A 21035-nucleotide genomic window follows, 5' to 3' on the forward strand; every position below is an offset into this window, starting at 1 on the left:
TAATTAATTATTTCATTCCGCATCTTTTTATTCGTTTTGTTCATCTGAGTTCATTTTACTTATTTTATTCGTTTCATTCTTTGGATTCACTCTGATCAGTTTATTCTTTTTGTGCATTTTACTCATATCATTCATTGTTTTCATTGTATGTATTTTATTAATTTTTTCCAGTTTATTCATTTTGTTCAGTTTCTTCATTTTAATAATCTGACTACTTTTTCAGTTTTAATCATTTCATCCAAATAATTTATTTGATTCAATTTATTTCTTTATATTAATTTATAACCTTTTACTGCTGTTCAATTATTCATTTTAATCAATGCATTTAATTCTGCTCATTTTCTTCTTTTTATTCATTTTATCACTTCAGCTCATTTTGTTTATTTGATTCGTTTGTTTTATTTATGCATTTCATTTATTTTTTACTTTATTCGTTTTGTTCATCCATTCTTTTTATTCATTTGATCCATTTCATTAATTTGATTCATTGTATTCACTGGATGAATTAAATCAATTTGATTCATTTAATTCATTTAATTCATTTGATTCATGTGATTCATTTGATTCATTTGATTTATTTGATTCATTTGATTCATTTGATTCATTGGATTCATTTGATTCATTTGATTCATTTTGTTGCCGCGCAAATGAGTTAATTATACAATATCAGCAGTGCATAAGAAATGCATCACTGCTACGCGTAGGGAAGGTTGATGTTGATCTTAAAATCCCGAAAATGAAATGAAAAGAACACAGAAAAAGGGATCACTGCCTATTTACCAACCTCCCGCGCCTAATATACATAAGCGTGCCATACGCAGTCCGATTAGCTAGCTTTGGTTTTTCCTTCTCACTTACTCTGCGGTTAGGATAGTAATAAAATCTTAGAAAGCGGTACAAATGTAACCGCATATTTTGTGAGCCCTTGTGGGACTGGACTAGGATTGAATAGCAGGAATCCGTATTGTGGTTAAATACGTCAGTTTTGAAGAGGCAGGGCCAAATATATAAGTAAACAAATAGGAATTGCGCCCTTCTAAGGCCATAGGAAATCTACACCGTATCTCAGGAGAATAGGGAAAAACTTAAGGACTAAAAGGGACAAATTTTCCCGTAGCGATATATGAATCGCGCGGGCAACATGTAGCTTTAAGATAACTTTTGTAAATATTTTCTGAATAAATTAAGTTTCAAAGTTCTAAAACTCCAGACGTCCTTCTAAGAAAGAAAACCCAACCACGGAAGCAGGACCACAGCCCAAGGAACATTAGGAGAGATATAAAGTCCACGGCCTCGCTCTGGTAAGCAAAGTGTTGGGAAAACATTCCCGTTGTTTCACATTTGATTCATTTGATTCATTTGATTCATTTGATTCATTTGATTCATTTGAATCATTTGAATCATTTGAATCATTTGATTCATTTGAATCATTTGATTCATTTGATTCATTTGATTCATTTGATTCATTTGATTTATTTGATTCATTTGATTGATTTAATTCATTTGATTCATTTGATTTATCTGATTTATCCGATTCATTTTATTCATATCTTTAATTTTATGCATTTAATGTTCAGTCATTCGTTTTATTTCATTCAATTTGTTAGTATGAGTCAATTTATTCTATTAATCTTATAACTATTTCTAAATATCTTAATTTTTATGTAATAACCTAATCTAATTTGATTCGTGTATTTGGATCAAAATTATAATGATTTCCATTACTTTTTCTACTCATTTTATCAATTTAAAAACCTATTGTTTCATTTTTTGCTTTACTTTTTTATTTCGGTCGTTTTGTTGATTTGTATAATTTATTCAGTTTATTCGAGATTTTATTCGTGCAAGACTAGAAACTGTTTTCATCCCACCTCTAATTGGGTGCCTACTTCTCGTGAGTTCTGCAAACTAATCCAATAGTGAAATGTGTAAGAAATGTCTCATCTCACTGCTAGGTGGATTAAATCGGTTTTTCCAAAAGGCTTAGGTTCTGTAAATGAAATTCTGTAGGAAATATTTTGACCGGTAAACATTTGGGGTGCGTAGTGATTGCAAATTATGCTTTTTAAACCCCAAGTCCAAGTCTTACTCAAGTCACTGCTAACTAATGTGCGTATTTTCATGAAAAAAATGGATGAATTTGCCGGCCGTTGTTCCGAAGCATTTCCTTACAGTAGCGTTAGCGGAGCACAAGATATCTCTGCAACCGATGAGCCGATCGATCAGATTTTTAACAGTTCTTTTAACAGTTCAGTTTAATAGTTGGATCTTAAATGAAAGGGTCTGCAAACACAAATTAGTTCTGGAAATAGTGTTACTTTCTTAAAAAATCAATCACTGTTTGTGTTAAAATTTTTTTGTAGAGGTGCTTAACTCAAACGCTATATAAAATAAGAAATGTTTCTAGAGCATCTGCAGAAATATTTTGTCGGTTCATCGAATAATTTGTTTTACCGGAACTGCATTTGCATGAAATTTTGCATGCCCGGATATTTAAATTTTTGGATGTATAAAAAGTAATACAAAATGCTGTATTCGTCATGTCATGTCATATCATTCGCATTTAAACTCTTTGAAAGTCGCTTTCAAAGACGCACGCTGGATTTCTGAAGGACCTTAAGATCAAGAAATTCAGATTCTGACAGATACTCGCTCGTAACAGGAAATCGATGGTAGACTTCACCCATCGCTGCACATTTCGTCCATTATCTGCTTGATTTTGATTCATACTTAATTCGCAATGATGCTGATCTTAATGTGACGGAAATGGAGTCCACATATCATGTTTTCTAATTTGATCGAAAATAATTGCACACTACCCTGAAGCAGCTCAATCGACGGCGCCGGTGGTTGAGTGGTAAGCGTGACCGCCACTCATTCCAATTTGCCTGGGTTTTCAATTCCAGCCGAGGTCGTTGAGATTTTTCTGAGGTGAAAAAATCTGTGGTCACGTCTTCCTTCGGAAGGGAAGTAAAGCCGTTTGTCCCCGGTCTATGAGTTTGGTGGATCGATATCTAGTCCAGATAGTGAAGTCACCTCTCTGGCGTCGGTAAAGAAGAAGTGATCCAACTTCTATACTCTTACTATCAAAAATATCCTCCTCCTGTGCTACTTGTGGAGTGCGCAGTAGTATATACGGCCTCTAGCAAAAGCAAGTATCGGACTAACCATTCCTTCCCTTTCCTTCCGCGATCTATGTTCGGGCCTGGCCGGCGCCGGTATTGATGAATACTTTAGGATTACCAGGAGGTTTGCACATTGAAAGATGTTTTGCCACTCCCAAGCATAATTATCTACTTATTCTCTGTGCAGCTAGTCCAGATCGATAACGGAGTAGCAGCCAGGGGTGGTCGTACAAGCTCACTCACTACCCTGAAGCAGCTCAATCATTTCATTCAAGATTACCAAAGAACTGAGGCGACGCGTGGTTCCACCGTCAACCTGTTCAATACCACAGTCCCTCAAAATCGTGGATTCTAACATCAAACGAATAAGACCAATGAAAGATGTTCATCGGACGTTTTTTTCTGATGTTTTTCTGATCGCAGGAGTCGAGCAAAACAAATTTGTTGTCGAAACCCATCGGTGAATCGTCCAACAAACATCTTGTGGAATACCTAATTCGAGAGAGTCCCATAGAGAAAAGCAAAAAAAAAATCCGTGTAGGCAACTTCGCATTGAAAAGATTCCTAAAGTTAAATTTAAACAACACAATCATGTCTAAAGGCAATATTGAATATTCATGAATCATGTTATGATTCGAATCAACCTGCAATTATCTGTGTAAAAAATAAGATTCTATTTTTTACACAGATAATTATCCCTCCTTCCGTATAAGATAGGTTGACACATTTATAAACCTGTTTAAAACCTTAATGATGCGACAAATAACCAATTATTTTAAATATAGATGATTTCTACCAAATAGGATAGAAATTAAAATGTTCCATATTCAATTCAATGAATCCAGAAAATTTTTTTTGCTTGCAAAATATCGTAAGAAAGAGACTTAACATTATTACAATAGAACGCGAAACGATTCGACCAAATCTTTTTTGAAGTTATGCCCATTTTACATTGTTAGTAGACATGTTTTCAATATGTCAATGCAAACAACAAACAATTTTTACAAAGCAAAAATAGATGGTTCGTTGTTATCGTTGAACCAAGTAAATCCATATACGCTTATAACTAGTGTGTCCCAAGGGGAGAAAGATCTGATTAGACTACCCATGAAAACAAGCGTTCGAAACGTGTTTGAAATTTATAAAGTGCTCTCGTTTTGCACACAGAGCTCTAACGAGCATGTGGACATCACTACAATGCACGCTGGTTCAATAATTGATTTGAACCGGTGCAAAAGAGAATAGAAAAAGCCGTCGCTCTTGGCTCTCACACTACTGTTTCAGCCATCACCCATGCGGCTGCTTCTTTCAAAGCATGTGGTGAAAGTACGAGATTCGTGTATGTTTGAGGTTGAACCGATGAAACAATGAAGACAGAAAATTTCTGAAATTCTACTGGAGACGCTAGAATGGCTTATCGTTCCAATCTGAATGTGCAACTTTAGTGTTTGAAGATTTTTTCCTTCGTTGAAAATATTTTGCGTGGTACATACTGCAGTTAATTTCAACTCAAAATGGGTTTCGGCATATTCTGACAACTGGATTTAAGACTGATATACATGCAATCAAACGGGTATGAAAACTTTTCAATTTTACCTTTTGTTTTCAAGAAAATGATTCACTTTTTTATTTATTTCCATATTCCCAGGATCCCGGGATTTCCCGGGAAATTTCATATTTATTTCCCGAATCCCGGGAAGCTGAAAACCGTCGGGAAATGGAAGCTCTTGGGGTACAAATCGGCTAATCGAATAATTTTTTTATTCTTCGAGCGTGTTTTCACGGTTACGCTTCGTTCTCGATTGGTTGTTTCCTTCTCTCTACAGGACGGTGTTCATATGGTTCCGCTCGATCGACAGAAACTACTGGCTCTGTCCCGAAAATTATTTCAAAATATTCGTCGCCCCGCTTTATTACCTCATAAGACCCTTCTTAGGTTATTGGACTGGTCGTCTAACTGTATCGATTCGGACGAACACAAGGCTGTTATCCTTTAATATCGGATTTATAAAGACTCGCTCCTTGGAATGACGAACGCTCTTTGGTGCTGTCAAACCCGAAAACGTTCGATATAATGCGCATGCGCAAATTCCGCGCGGTCCCCATTTTGTCTCGGTGAATCGGGGTTCGGGGATTCTTACTTGTTCTCCGAACACAAGCTTAGCTGCAGAACATCGGAAATTTTCTCGAAATATGGATTTTAAACCAAGAACTGGTACTGATGCAATGAAAAACGATCGCCCCATTTTTTGGATCGGTGTACATCAAAGCCACATTCATAGTGCGATGAAAACGCTCCAACATTCCATGTGATTGGGGATGGTAAGCGGTGGTATGTATGTTATGTACTCCAAGGAGACGCGTCAAATCCTGAAAAACTTCTGATTCCAACGGACGACCCTGATCGGTTGTGATTGTTTCTGATGTACCATATCATGAAGTCCATTCTTTCAAGGTCATTGCTACCGTTATGCCCTGAAGCGGTATCGTCTCTGGCCAACTTGAAAATCTGTCGACGATTGTGAACAGATAACGGTATCCTTTGTATGGCAACAGTAGTCCAACCAAATCGTCATGAATATGTCGAAATCGAGCCTTTGGCGTATCGAAAGTCAAGTTCGGTGCAACGGTGTGTCGAGAAATTTTAGACTTTTGGTACTGTTGACAATCTCTGACAAACTTCGTGATATCATTGTTTATCGATGTCCAAACAAATCCATCGGTGATGAGTTTTCTTGTGGATCTGACTCCAGGGTTACCAAATCGGTATTATTCTGGGATGCAGTTTCCCGAAATACCATTGCCCGAAATGAACTATACCAATTATCCGAATTTTCCGCAAATTCTATAAAGCTACACTGCCCATGATCGCAAATCAGTCCCATAAAGGGCGAACACGAAATTATTGCGACACATTCAACAGGGCATAACTTTTTTACCATTGGGTAAAAATCAACCAAATTTTGCACACTTTCTCATTGATGTGTATTGTTTACATGCTGTCAAACTCGAAGTCGTGTTTTTCGATTCAACGAAAATGGAGGTGAACCAACGCGAGTCGAGAGAACAAATTCTTTCCAAACACCTGGAATTTCCTGACCTGTCGCACCGGCAGTTGGGAAAAATGTTGAACATTCATCATTCAACCGTGTCCAGAGTGTTGAAGGGGTTCCAGGAGCGGTTGACGTTGGACCACGGCAAAGGAGCTGGAAGAAAACCGGGACCGGAGAACAAAAAGACGCAGGGAAAGGTGAAGCGGATGATTAAAGCAAATCCCAACGTCTCAAGCCGTGATTTGGCTAAAAAGATCGGCATGTCGCAGAGCTACGTCCAGAATGCAAGAAAGAGAGCTGGACTACATACATACAAGGTGCAGAACTTCCCAAACCGCGATGAGCGGCAACAATCGACGGCTAAAACTCGGGCACGGAAGCTCTACGAGAAGATGCTGACAAAATATGGCTGCTGTGTAATGGACGACGAAACGTATATAAAAGCCGATTTTAAGCAAATTCCGGGGTTGGAGTTTTTCTCCGGCAAGATCAAGTTCTATGTGGACGACAAATTTAAGAAGAAGAAAATGTCGAAGTTCGCCTCCAAATATCTCATTTGGCAGGCCATCTGCTCTTGCGGACTGAGGAGTGAGCCTTTCGTGACAAAGGTGCTCGAGAAGCGCTTTTTGCCGTTCTTGCAGCAGCACGACGAAGCTCCGCTATTTTGGCCAGATTTGGCATAATGCCACTATTCTAAATGTGTCCTGGAGTGGTACGAGGCCAATTCTGTCCATTTTGTTCCAAAGGACATGAATCCGCCAATCTGTCCGGAGCTGTGCCCGGTGGAGCAGTACTGGGCAATGATGAAGCGGGAACTTCGGAAGAGCAAGAAGACAGTCAAAGACGAGAAGGACATGCTAAGAAAATGGGAAAAACTGAGAAACTGGTACCGGATGACACTGTAAAGACTTTGAAGGAGGGCATCAAGCGAAAATGCGTTCAATTTTACGCTCAAGGCTCCATCGATTACCTTTTCTTTTGATTTTTGAAGTAAATATATGTATAAAACTACCCTAAAATTTTGGTTTGATTTTAAACATTATAAGAAAATTGGCATGACATTTTCGGTGTCACAATAAGAAAAAATTGGCAGCACTGCCGAACCGCTCGGACGTGTTTTTCTGTTCATGCAATATTTTCCAAAGTTTTCCAATAGTATATTGTGTGTTTGACGGAAAATCGAAGTCAATCATTCACATAGTAATTTCTTCTGTAGAGTTACGTGTTAATAGGTGTGAATAGCGTGGAAATAGAGAGATTTTACGTAGTGATTATATCGTCACATTCTGATAACTTTTTAATGCATGAGCGTGAATCTAGCCGCCAAGGGTACACCAGCTCGTTTAGCGTAGCGCCATCTATACATGACTAGTTGATGCAACGATTTCACTGATGGTGGAGGAAAATTCATGCACCCTAATTAATTGAGAGCAGGTGAAATTGTTAAATGTTATTTTTTCAATGTTTATATATTTTATCTAAATAATTTTCTTATTGTAAATACGGGCTAAACAAGGTAAGTTACATCCATTTTGCACTGAAATATTGTTGAATAAGCTCCTCATAAATAACCTGCCCTACTAACACAAATTCCTATTCCTGAAACATCTATGAAAGTTGTATGGGTTCCCTGCACTTTTGTAAGTAGATGTTGAACTAACATTCCTTCCCTTCCTCGACGATTGTCAGGACGTGGCCAGGTGTACACTGTGATGCTTGTTCCACTATGAAGAAAAAGCGTTAATCCCAAATGTTTTTTTTTCTTGCGACACGATATGGTGGATATCTTGGTAATTATCAGCTGATCATTGTACAGCCACCCACGATTTGTGCAATCGTATATGCTATGCTATGCTATGACATGTTCGGTGTCGCAATAATTTCGTGTTCGCCCTTTAACAGAACGACAACACATCCTAAGAGATATTGTCATTCAAATACGGCTAAAACAATATCTCTTTACCACATTGGGTTAGGAACAATATCATATCCTTAAATTTCAGCTCTCTGTACATAGGTTCATCTATGTATGAAGAACCAAAAATCCGGATACGTAATTGCATTAATACAGGGCAGTTGCATATCAAATGATATGTTCCGTAATCGGATTCACAAAGATCACATGAATAATACTCAGCGCGCTGAATAGTAGCCATGTGATAATTGAGTTTGCAATGTCCAGTCAGTGCCCTGACTAGAAGACTGCAGTTGTGCTTGGAAAAATGCAACAAATTTTTTGACATTTTCGGATTCACGTCCGGTAGAAAAGTCTTTGTTTGAACGCAAGTTTGCAAGCTACGCGAATGGTTGGCAAGAGCGAATCTTGTGCATTATCCAACTTATCGACACTGGTACAACTGGTTCTGGACCAACGAAATCAGTCGCAGTGCCAGCTCTAGCCAATTCGTCCGCCCACTCATTTGCAGTAATACCGGAATGACCGGGTACCCATAGAAGGTAGATAGCATTTGAAATGCTAAGTTCTTCGATTGGAGTTCGACATGTGATTACTAATTTCGATCCCGAATCTGCCGAACTAAGTGCTTTCAGGGCAGCCTGACTGTCAGAGCAAAAATAGATTCTTTTACCGCAAATTCCCTGTTGAAGTGCCGATTGTACGCCACACAGTATCGCAAAGATTTCTGCTTGGAATACGGTACAGTATCTACCAAGCGAATGAGATTGGTTTAATCTCATCTCATGACAATAGACACCAGCACCGGCTCGGCCCTCCAACAAAGAACCGTCCGTATAACAAACTACGTATTCTTCAAGTTGTCGCTCCATCCAGCCAGACAGCCATTTCTCGCGAAGAGGAATTCTCACATTAAAAGTTTTAAAGGGAAAACTACATGTGCGTGTAAGGTCACTAGGAGCAAGTGTATACTCATTTCAATTAACCATTTGGGGCTACAGTCTTGTGTGGCTAATTGCACGATCTATTGGGTTACTGTTCCAGAGCCCAGTAACCTTAAGATGGTATACACAAGAAAGTGCTTCTTGTTTCAGAAACATATATTGGTTTTATGTTCAAGAGCGGCACATTGGTTTTATGTCTCTAGAGCAGGAGTAGGTCAAGAACGCACCAGCCACCGCCATCAAGACCATCCTCTGAAAATGGTTTAGCTTTGATTGGATTGTCATGACTTCTCCCTTCTGCCTGTTAACCTCTCCTCAATTAATGCCAACAATAGATTCCTCGACCTATTAATCCTTTCGTTTTTTCCTACTTCTATACAAACAGCATATCAGTACTGTTAATTCAAATATATATTTCATCGCCTTACCTTAGTCTCCAAATTATGGTGTAGTTAAAATGTCCGAACAGCATAATGCCCTGCCACGTTCTAGCTTAATCATTTGCATTATATAATTTTATATAATTCCTTTTGTTTGGTTGCTCGTACTCAATCAACGTTTCGCACTTTCCTACAGGTCATCGTGTAGGTTCAGTCGGTCGTGCCCAGCGGCGCTAATAAATACCATGCTATATTTCACCCTAAGGAGGAAAATTTGATAAAAACCAAAATTTCTCGCTAGGGTGAAACTTTGTTTGTAAAAACCAGTCTTTGTACAGGAGGGCATCACGTTTGATCAGTCGTTCGATTGAAACACAAAGTGTGTTTTAGTTTTAAGGGATTTGCGTCAAGCCGGCGCTAATCTATTCCGACAATAAGTTAGTGTTGGTTTCTGATGAGGCGAAGCCGAAACGCAACACAGTATGCTAATAAATACATTTCTGATAAAAATTACTCGATTGAAAAAACATTTCGTGGACACATTTTAACGCCATTTAACATTTATCCATGAAACTGTTATAAGCACTTTTTCCACGTATATGACACCCCTATCCCATTTGTATTGAACTGACATAAGTCAACATCTCAGCGGGCACACAAACTATGGGCTCCACTGACAGTTCAAATTGTTCTGCTTGTTTTGCTCGAAGCTCGATTTTCACTAGTCAGATACCGTACGGCATGACTCAATTTTTAGAAATTTGTTAGAAAGCGAAAATATTGGAAAGCTAATTAAAGAAATGTGTTGTTTTCGACTTGTCGGTGAATAACAAAAACTTTACATCATGGTGCACCAACAAATTAAACGAACTCGACTATCACGAAATTGTGTCGAATGAAATTGATTCTGTTTATTGTGGATCGACCCTAACGCGACGTTTTAGAAGTTGGCATAGAAATCATGGCGGCGTAGCAGATACCTGACTTTTTCATTAAAAAAATTCTGTTTATAATCCCAGTAGCACTGATTAGGGCAAGTGAAGGTTATTTCTGTTTCATCTTCATAGTAGGTCATGACTTATAGTACTCTTGATATGGATATTTTAAAATGCCCATTTTTGAAATTTTCTACGTTGTCATTATTCAACCAATTTTTAACCTTTTTATGTTATAAAAAGAATAAGAAACGACCATTCCAAAGATATGCTATGTTATGTTCTTTTACTACAAGTAGGGCATTATAGGATCGCGCACTATAGGATTCTAGAATTATATCCGTTATTGTTCAAAATTTTAACTTCAATGTTCACACATGCTTTTGATTGTACACGTAATCGAGCCAAAGCATTTTCTAGTCCTCCGATCTTACTTCGTGAGGACAACGCACGTTGACGATGCTGTAGTTGAAGAAACGGCCTTTGATCCTCACTACACATATCCTTTCCGCTTACCACTTGATCACGTGTTGATGTATCTTTCCCAGCACTATAAAACCGGTTCTCTGCTTGTTTTTGCGCCGCTGCTCTGAATGTAAGCGCTCAATATCCGCGTTTCCACTCCTTCTGTCCTGCCAGGTAAAGTTCCTGCCATACAACAAGTTCGAAATTGAGAGTTTTGCAGCTCGTCATGCAGGATTTGGTCGAACCCGGGGAAGCCAAGCGACTTGCAGTTCCATGGTGTTTTCTGGGTCTGCAAACAAAAACCTTCTGTAACCCTTGCTCGCTCGCGCTTTCTCATTTTGCTACTACTGCAGAAGACAGTAGTATCCAGTTGACGCCGGCCTACAGGTTTGATATCCTCAATAAACGCAAGGGAAGGCATGAAATAGAATTAAGTTTGATTTTTGTGTTTTGAATTCATCTCATCACTACCTAGCACCAAAGTTTAGAAGATGTACCTAAACTAGACAAGAGTTTGTTTTTCGTTATCTCGTCAGTAAATCAGAGCTTCTGTATTTGTTTCTAGTTAGGCGTTCACATGTGTCGAGCTTTTTTGTGTATAGCTAGTGCTAATTTGGGTACTAGTTTAGATGCATTGTCTAACTAGACACTCAGTTGGTGCTAGTTACTGACGAGATGAATTGGAAACACAAAAATCAAATCCAATTTACGCTAGGTCTTGTGCCATTAACGCGCAAATTGGTTTCATCCAATTTTCTCTTTTGGGAATTAATGAGATAGAAGTTTTTGAATACTTGGAAGTTCCGTAAAACAGTCTCTTTTCATTAGATACGTGAGAGATACTTGCCTCTACTCTCGGAGACGACGAGTTCCCCCGAATGATCCAATCGGCTCGAATTAAATACGCATTAGAACCACCAGTTATTCGGAATGAACAAACATCGCCGATCTGAGGTAGAAACTGGTTATTTTCAAGAGCCAAAAACTAGTTGAGCGAAACAATCAACATTCTCCCAGGTGCCAGTATTGCACTTTTTCCCTGAACCTGTCAACACACTCAAGGTCAAAAGAGTCGACAGTAAGCAGGACCCTCATGTATATCTACCCAAGGTAATTGATCTTTTTTTTCGAGAGTTGTCCTACTGGAGCTGTAGAGCTAGGTTCTCGGAAGAGCTCCCCGTCCGAATCACATATTACAATTTGCAGACGAGACAGGCAATGTCGCCCACTAAAACACTGCATTAGGCCAATTGTAGCGGGCCGTGATTCTGAATGTGATATTCATTGTACGGTTCAGGTATGTGCGGGCGTAGGGACTCGCGATCGCGTGTATCATCGCGAAGGGCTCGAAGATTTGTACGTTAACGTGCTCGATCGCGTGTGTGTTTGTATGTCGCGTGTGCGTTTGCATGTCGCGTGCGCGTTTGTATGTCGCGTGTGCTAACGTGTATGAACTTCGCGTGTATACATTCTATTTCATGACCGTGTGCCTTTCGCATCTTCGCGTGTGTTCTAGAATGATCGCGCGCGGACCGTGAATCTGATACTTAATTTTTGATTTTTGGTGTACGGTTCAGATTTCAAAAGAAGGCGGGTTCTTACATATCATTAGAATTCCCATTCATGTCGCCGTAGAACGCGTGATCTAGTGGATATGAGCTTTATTTTTTTTTTTGATTGGTCCAACTGAATGTATGGACCTAAATTGCTAGAATGAATGCTAAAGATTTCCAGACGTGACCGATTCATGATCGTGCGCGTTTGCGGGTTCGCGTTTGAGACCGCGTTTGTAACGTCGTAAGCACTAAAACGTTCACACAATTGCCGGAGTGTTATCAAGTTTACGCGATCTCGGGCATAGGTGTGCGTAGATGATCGCGAAGGGCTTAAGCGTTCGTATGTTGACGTATTTGTTGCGTGTTCTCGCGCGTATGTGACTTCGCGTGTATAAATTCGATTTTGAAACCCTGCGGCCATTCATATATTCGCGGACCGTCATTCTGATCTTTAGCATTCGGTGTACGGATCACATTCTGACAGGGAGAGAGTTACCCCATACCACTAGAGTTTCCGGTCATGTCGCCATGGAACGTTTTGTCTAGTGGATATGGGAGTTATTGTTCAATTTTATTATTTTTTTTATTAATTAACAAGGACCTAGATTGTTGGTACCGAGGATAGAGACTTCCGGACGATCCCGATTCATGATGGCACGAGCGCGGGAGTTTGTAGGTTGACGCTTGAGATCGTGTTGCTAAGTTTATGAGTGCTGAGATTTTCACCTTATCACCGGGGTGTAATCACGTTTGCGAGTTCGTGGGCGTAGGTTGCTTGGAAAATCGCGAGGGGCTCTAACGTTTGTGCGCTGACGTGATTTTGTAACGTGTGTTCTTGAATGGTCGCGCGAACCGTGAGTCTGATATTAAATTTTCGGTGCGCGGTTAGAATTCTAGTAGAGAGTGGGATCGTTTATATCGATAGGGTTCCCGGTCATGTCGCCATGAGACGTGTTGTCTAATAGGTATGAGCGTATTTTCTTAATTGGTCCAGCTGAAGGCATGGACCTAGGCTTCTAGGATCAAGGATAGACTTCCGGACGTGATCGATACGTAACAGCGCGCGGGGGCTTTTTTATAGGTTCATGCTTGAGACCGCGTTTGAGAATGTGTGAGTGTTAAGACGTTCACTATCACCATCTTTGCTGACCCAGCTGAAGGCTGGTGTAGAATGGCAGTATAGGACTCAAAAAGAAGAAATAAAGGACAATATATGAGAGACGTAATAGATTAGGTAGGTACAAGATACAGCTGAATTTATGATCATCACATGAAAGACATACATTAGTACTGAGAATTGGGCCCTAAACCCACATTGTATATTATTTGACCATGGCAGTGGACAATAAAGGTCGCCAAGTTAAGTACTAAAATTGATCACAATGTACCTTAACTAAAAAGAAAATAATCGTATCCCAAGTTTATGTGATATAATCACTGTAATACTGCTTTGGTGGAAAAGCCCCCGGACCACATCAAGGTACAGTATCATGCCGAGGGATCTACCCAAGGTAATTGATCATTTCACTTATAAGTAGAAACAGATATCCATCAACTAGTTATGAAAACATTCGTATCAACGAATCTGGACCATGCTATCTGAAGGCCCACAACTGACTTGAACCGTCTCAATAAAAAAAAAACTTGTACCGGTCCCTTGAAACTATTTAATCAGAGGTTACTCATTGGTTCACACCAATAAACATAATCCACCATCGTACTCAGACGATACAATGCGTATTTACGCTGCAAATAAAACACCACAGGTAAAAGTCCCATCAGTGTACAAGGCAAATAAATGGTTTGCGCAGTAGCTAATCAGTATAGCACCACCCGGGGGGGCTCCCCGTCAGAATCACTCACTACGATTGCAGACGAGACAGGCAATGTCGCCCACTAAAACACTGCTTAAGGCCAATTGCAGCGGGCCGTGATTCTGAATGTGATATTCATTGTACGGTTCAGATATGTGTAGGAGTGGGGATTTCGCGAGCGCGTGTATCATCACGAAGGAGTCGAGCATTTGTACGTCAATGTGTTCGATCACGTGTGCGTATGTATGTCGCGTGTGCTAACGCCATTTTAGGTTCTATTTTATATTAGCGTGGTCTTGGATAATCGCGCACGGGCCGTGAATCTGATACTTCATTTTCGGTGTACGGTTTAGATGCTAGAAGAAAGTGAGATCTTCCATATCACCAGAGTTCTAGGTCATGTCGCCATGGAAGGTGTTGTCTAGTGGATATGAGCTTTATTTTTTGATTAGTCGAATTTTTTCGAACACCTCTTTTCGGTTTACAGAAATCTCTTTTGGAAAAATCTCTAACCCTGTGTGCGGGGTTGGGAATCGAACGCAGGTGAGCTGCGTACAAGGCAATCGATTTACCAACTACGCTATGCCCGTCCCCTAGTCCAACTGAATGTATGGACTTAGGTTGCTAGGGCGGAGGGTAATGATTTCCGGACGTGACCGATTCATGATCGCGCTAGTGCGGGAGATTGTAGGTTCACGTTTGAAACCGCATTTGAATGTTTATAAGTGCTGAGACGTTCATATTATCACCAGGATGTTATCATGTCTGCGAAAGCGCGGGTGTAGGTTGTGTGGATGATCGCGAGGGGCTCAAGCATTTGTATGTTTGTTTGTCGCGTGTATGTGACTTCGTGTGTATAAATTCGATTTTTATGTCGCCATGGAACGTGTAGTTTGGTGGATATGAGCATCATCTTTTTGATTGGTCCACCTGAAGGCATTAGACTTATGCTACTAGGGCCGAGAATAGGAGTTTCCGGACGAAACCGATCCATGATCGCGCGAACACGGGCATTTAGAATTTCACTCTTGAGACCGCGTTTGTGAATTTATAAGTGCTAAACAGTTCAATTGCTAAACGGTTGGGTTATCCCGTTCGCGAGATCGTGGGCGTTGGTGTGCGTGGATGATCGCGAAGGATTCGAACGTTTGTATGTTGATGTTTTTGTCGCGTGTGTTAGTGTGTATATCATTCGCATGTTTACGTGTTCTTGGATGATCGCGCGAGGACTGTGAATATACTTAATTTTTGGTGCATGGTTCAGATGCTAGAAGTAGGTTGGCCCCGTTCCAGGTAATGTCGTCATGGAACGCGTTGTACATTTCTTTTTCTATTGTTACAATTGAAGGCATGAGTTTGGGGTGCTATGATCACGGACGCGCTCAAATGATTGCGCGAGCGGTTGGTTGATGCTTGAGACCGCGTTAGTAATGTTTAGGTGCCAAAATATTCACTAATTACCGGGGTGTTTGAATGTTGGCGAGATCACGGGCGTTCTCGTTTGTGATCAGGTTTGTGTTATCGCGAAGGCTACGTTTGTATGTTTGGAATGAGAGAGATTGTGAGTGTAATTTATTTTGTTAGTGAGTGTTAGCATGGAACCAATTTAAAATATGGCAATCAAAGAATTTGGCCCTAAATCCACATTGTACATTATTAAATTTGTAAATTTATTATGAAATCTAAATAGCGGTTAAAGCAAAAATACTTTTCTAACGATACGGTTATTCAATACGATTTCCGCATTATTTTCCGAAAGATTAAGGTCGATTTCAGCAACCAATACCGCTTTCTTAACCCTATAATACATAAACCCGTATCAAACAATAACGCGGGTGACGTCGTAAAAACTACCGAATAGTAGTTGACAACAGCTTAAAGCTCCAGTCGTGTATGTTATCTGTTTTATGAATTAACCTGCCTGAAAGCCAATTTTTGATAATCTTTGCAAGCCTTGCATAGATTGATGCAAGTCAAGGATTAGTTTTGCTTGTAAATCGTTAATTTTTGTTGGAATCCTATGGGAAAGATGGTTCGAAATGGAGAGTTAAACGAAAGCAATCGTGTGAAAAAAATATCTCCAGAGGCAGGATTCAAACCTGCAACCCTTGGGCCGCCAGCCCAATGCGTAAACATTTTTGTTATCCCTTAACTATGAAGACGTTCCGGGAAGAAAACCTTATTATCGCATTGGCGACAATGATCGTACCACTGTCTCTAGAAAGGGATCATACACAATAATAAAAGCCCCGGCCTTGGTATCTAGCGGGGAAATTAAATAGATCAAATGTGATCTCTCTAGAGACAGTGGTATGATTACTGTCGCCAATGTGATAATCATGTGTTCTTCCTGGCACGTTATCATAGCCCAGGGATAGCAAAAGGGTTCGTGCTTTGGACAGAGTCCCAAGGGTTGCAGATTCAAATTCTGCCTCTGGGTGAAAACGAATTAATTGTTCATGTTATGATAGATGAGCAACATTTGTCCGATGTCATTGATATCAAGATCACAAGAGAGCCGAACGTTCACTCTGACCATTATGGTGCGAAAGATTGGCCCAAGACTGCTTAGCCTTATTGGTTCCAGGCGTGTGAAAATCATGCGTCTAAATATACAACGACTGTCGACTGAGGATGATGTCCCTAACCTTGATGAACGAAAAGAAGATCCGCTAATAAGAGATAACCTGAAGGCAGCGACGGGACAGGCCAGAAGCCAAATGTTTGCAGCGGCTACACGTCAGAACAGTGAACGATCTGGTGAGCTGAACAAAAAGCATCATTGGAGTTAGAAACGTGTGCACGACGCAACAAAGGCACTCGCTGAAGCAGAGATAAACTTTACCAGCAACAGCACGTGAAATTTTTACAGATCGGTCAATGGCATGAGGAGGTACAGCATGCCGGTCACGATTAAAACCCGGGACGAGAATCTGTTGACAGATCGTAAATGAGTGGCTACCAGGTGAAAAGAGCATTTTAATCTGCTATTGAACGTAAAAATGGGTAGAGTCACAAACATAATCAGGATTGGGGAGTATAGACAAGCGGTAAGGTAGTAAAGTAAATAACGGAGTCCCGGCTGATCTTCTAACAATTGAGGGTGACCGGCTGTGCGTAGCAATCTACTGTGTGATCGTGATGAACTAGGTGGAAGAAAAAATGCTGTCCGATTGGTTGGATGGCCTCATATGTCCTATATTCAAGAAGGACCACAAACTTGAGTGTAACAACTATGGAGGCATAACGATCTTCAGTGACGGCTACAAGGTACTCTCCCGTGTTTTATTTAGTAGAATGAACAGGCTGATTATCGGCGAATATCAAAGTGGGTTTCGAGCAGGACTCTCAAGGACGGACCAGATGTTTACCTTGCAACAAATTTTGGGTACATTTCGGGAATACATCTTTTGGAATAACCATCTGTTTGTGAATATCAGGGTGACTCATACATAAGGAACGTTCTGTGGCAAAACATGCTTGAACAAGGCTTCGCATGATGCTGCATGGCTAAAAATCCAGCGCAAAATAGTCCGAGTCATCCAATATGTTTGTGACGTTGGATGGATTGAAGCAAAGCGATGTACTTTAATTTATTGTTCAATTTTACTCTTAGACTTCAATCCTGCATTCTGTTTCTGAGCCAGCTGAACAAAGTTCAAAATAATCGATAACTAACAGCACAAATATACTTCCACTAAAGCGAATTTATCAATTCACTTGTAAGTAGAAATACACAACCATCAATGCTATGAAGATATCGAAACAAATGAAAATGTACTCTGCCAGTCGAAGGCCACAGGCACAGCGACAATTATAAAAAAGCTATGAACGTGCTTTCTAACCCTTTGAAATTCCCATCAAATCAAAGATCATCTGTCGCATTAGTCAGGTATTTTTTATAGGCAGCCTTTAAAAAAACAACCAGCAACTATCTCTTCAAGCCGAACTGAGTTTTAAATGACAACGCAGTTTTGGCCCATTGGTCAATCCACTATCAATTACGATGGTCTACTAAACAGTGCAAGTGAAAATATGAGTCCCAGATCCCACTGACATCTGACAATATTGCCTGCATCTTCTAAACGTCTATTTTCAAATAATCTCCTTATAAAACAATCTCCATTAATTAACGGTGCCAATTATTGCTCCGACCAATGACAGCTTACTCGAAGCAATAAATTGATACCCTATGAATATGAATGAATGAATCAGTCCTAATAGAGACAATAATTTCAAAATACGCAACAAAACGGAAAAACACAACCAACTTACGTTCTTTCTCGTGATCGTATCCCACAATTACAAAGTAATCGGCCAGCCGTGCCATTTTCGGGGGGGGGGGGGGGGGGGGGGGGGGGCTTCTTTTAGCTGCTATCGATGACCCAGTGAACCTCCTCGGTTAGAACTGCTGACGGGATTCCTCTGCCCGCACCAACCCACCAGATTGCTTCGATCGAGCGGGTTGTGCGGGATGATGAATACTGCTGCTCTACTTAATAATGCTTCTTCGGCTGGTTGGCTTTGTTCAGTTGTACACTTTTCCAAGCAGCGTCTACACTGACCTGATCACTACGTTCCGCTAGTTTGCGTACGACATTGATGATGTTATAACTGAAGATGTTCACATCGCCACTGGTAGGGTGAATCAAGTCCTAGCTTTGTAAAGATTGTATTGAGTTTGTAACATGAATTCTACAGTTTAATTCCTACGAAATATTAATGATGATTATATGCATGTGTATTGTATACATTATATTGGATCAACACTATTCATAGACTTGATTCACACTACTAACAGAAGCACTTTGCGTACATCCAGCCCAATCTCCGTAATGACGAACAGCAGCAGAAAGGCGAAAGGATGAAGATTAGGCCGGAGAATGTCAACCACTGTCCACCATTTTTTTTATTCACTTGCTCGTTTTCCAGCTCAGCTACAACTCCTCCTGACTATTCCATTTTCGATAATCTTACTCCTCCGGTACTGGCTGCTACTCTTCCAGCGGTAATCGAAATAACATTCAAAAATAATCGTATTCACACTGATAACACTTGAGCACACACATCAATTTTGTTTCGCTGCCGCAGCACCCCGGAATAATCCCATGCATAGGTTTTCTTTCGCCTCGAGTGAGACTCTTCTATCCGGAACGCGGAAGACCTGCAACCGCCAGAGTAGCACAATCAAAAACGGGAAAATCTTATTTTGGGACCGCACCCCATCGGCACACACGAAAAATCAGAATACGAAATCTACTGCTGCTGGTGCTAAACTATAGTGCCAGGTATGCGGAACGGGTGAGGGAAGCAGAACAACAGCTTATGATTTTTCTTGAGGAGCAATCGCCTTTCCCGTTTTCTTTTGCATCATCAGCAGAAGCACAAAACAGATCTTTATTCTCACTTTTGTTTGTTTCCAGTGCCTATCAAACGGTCGCGAGAATGTTGTCGATATTCCAACGGGAGCTGGCCAAACTTTAGAAGAACGCAATAAGTGCACTATTGACCCCTCACTTTTGAATGGATATACGAGCGGTCGAGGTGCCTAGTCACTTTACTTACTCGAAACGGATGAAACTTCTTTTCTTCACACGACAAGACTTTGCACTGCGAGGAAAGTTGCTTGTTTGACGTTATTTTACTCTTGTTCAACTACGGCGAGGCAAGTGCGGATCGTGCACAAACACAAGCGCGATTTTTCAATTCACGAAAGTTTACCATCAACTGACATTGCGACGAATTGAAGTCAGAGGTGTCATTTTCCGGGATTCTGAATCTTTGAATAAAATTTTTTTTGAAGCTGCGTGTTCTAAAACAGTGTTTTTTTGGTTGTAAATGGCCAATAAGCATGCTGTCAAAATTCACTTTGAGAGAAAATTCCGGACAAACCGTACCTCGCCGAGAATGGATGTTAACATTTTATGAAAGAGAAAAGTTTTTTCTTCCGCTTGCTGTTATAATTTATAATCGGCGATTAATGGTTTCTTCAAAATTTCCTCTCAAAGTGAATTTTGACAGTATTCTTATTGGCCCGCGAGATCTACTTTTGAAAGAAAAAAACTTTTTTTTACTTTTTTATTTCGACTATGTTAGTCACATTTTCTTTTTAACATTTTAACGACATTCAATTAGCTAGAGATTACTGGGTAGGGAAAGTTATGAAAATTGGAGCCATAGTACTCAAGTGAGAGCAAGAATGTGAAGTAAACAGATCGGAAAACTAGAAGTGACAGGGTCATTAGAACAGGCTTAATATCGTACGGGCTTAATCTTTGTCTTCTGTCTTTGTCTTTGTCTTCTGCTCTCACTTGAGTACTATGGCTTTAATTTTCATAATTTTCCCTACCCAGTAATCTCTAGCTAATTGAATGTCGTAAAAATTTAAAATAGAAAAAAACTATTCCAACAAAGGGCATGTGATTTAAAATGTCGCCAATATCCTACTCATTTCAGGTAATTATTATCCAGCTTTTCACGTGCTATACTGGCGGTCTAAATTGTTCAGTTCGTAATACGTTTAATGGCCCTTTTTTGACCATAATCGTTTACGTGAAGCGCCCAGTGAGAGTCATTCTACGTTAGTCCAATGCGTTGGATGCTTATTTAATGAACGCCCGACATCTTCAACTGGGCGTTGCTGTCAAACTGGCGTAAACGATTATTGTCAAAAAAGGGCAATTAAACGTATTACGAACTGAACAATTTGGACCGCCATTATGACACGTAAAAAGCTGAATATTTTCATATCAACTTTTGAAACTGATTTTTCTTAGTTTTCTATAATTTCAACACAGAAAACAAATCAAATTGCTTCTATGAAGGGAAAAGATTTGGATTAAAATGCA

At 40.0% G+C, this 21035-nt stretch overlaps 1 protein-coding gene and 1 long non-coding RNA gene across 2 annotated transcripts in view; both read right to left on the reverse strand.

The window, feature by feature from the left end:
* LOC131685483 (myotubularin-related protein 13) overlaps positions 1-18539 on the reverse strand; it is a 65396-nt gene extending 46857 nt beyond the window's left edge. Inside the window, exon 1 of the mRNA XM_058969219.1 lies at positions 18463-18539. Coding sequence (XP_058825202.1) covers positions 18463-18517 — 55 coding nt within the window. The 5' untranslated portion in view covers positions 18518-18539. The remainder of the gene's footprint in view (positions 1-18462) is intronic.
* A 3-nt stretch (positions 18540-18542) lies between these two features.
* LOC131685495 (uncharacterized) lies at positions 18543-19746 on the reverse strand. Its single transcript, XR_009304817.1, has 3 exons — positions 19595-19746; positions 19105-19351; positions 18543-18896 (listed from the first exon to the last, which is right to left on the reverse strand). It is a non-coding gene; the product is annotated as an uncharacterized LOC131685495 (long non-coding RNA).
* Positions 19747-21035: the final 1289 nt, after the last annotated feature.

The sequence above is a fragment of the Topomyia yanbarensis genome, chromosome 2, assembly GCF_030247195.1.
Source record: "Topomyia yanbarensis strain Yona2022 chromosome 2, ASM3024719v1, whole genome shotgun sequence".
In the NCBI taxonomy this organism is placed as follows: domain Eukaryota; kingdom Metazoa; phylum Arthropoda; class Insecta; order Diptera; family Culicidae; genus Topomyia; species Topomyia yanbarensis.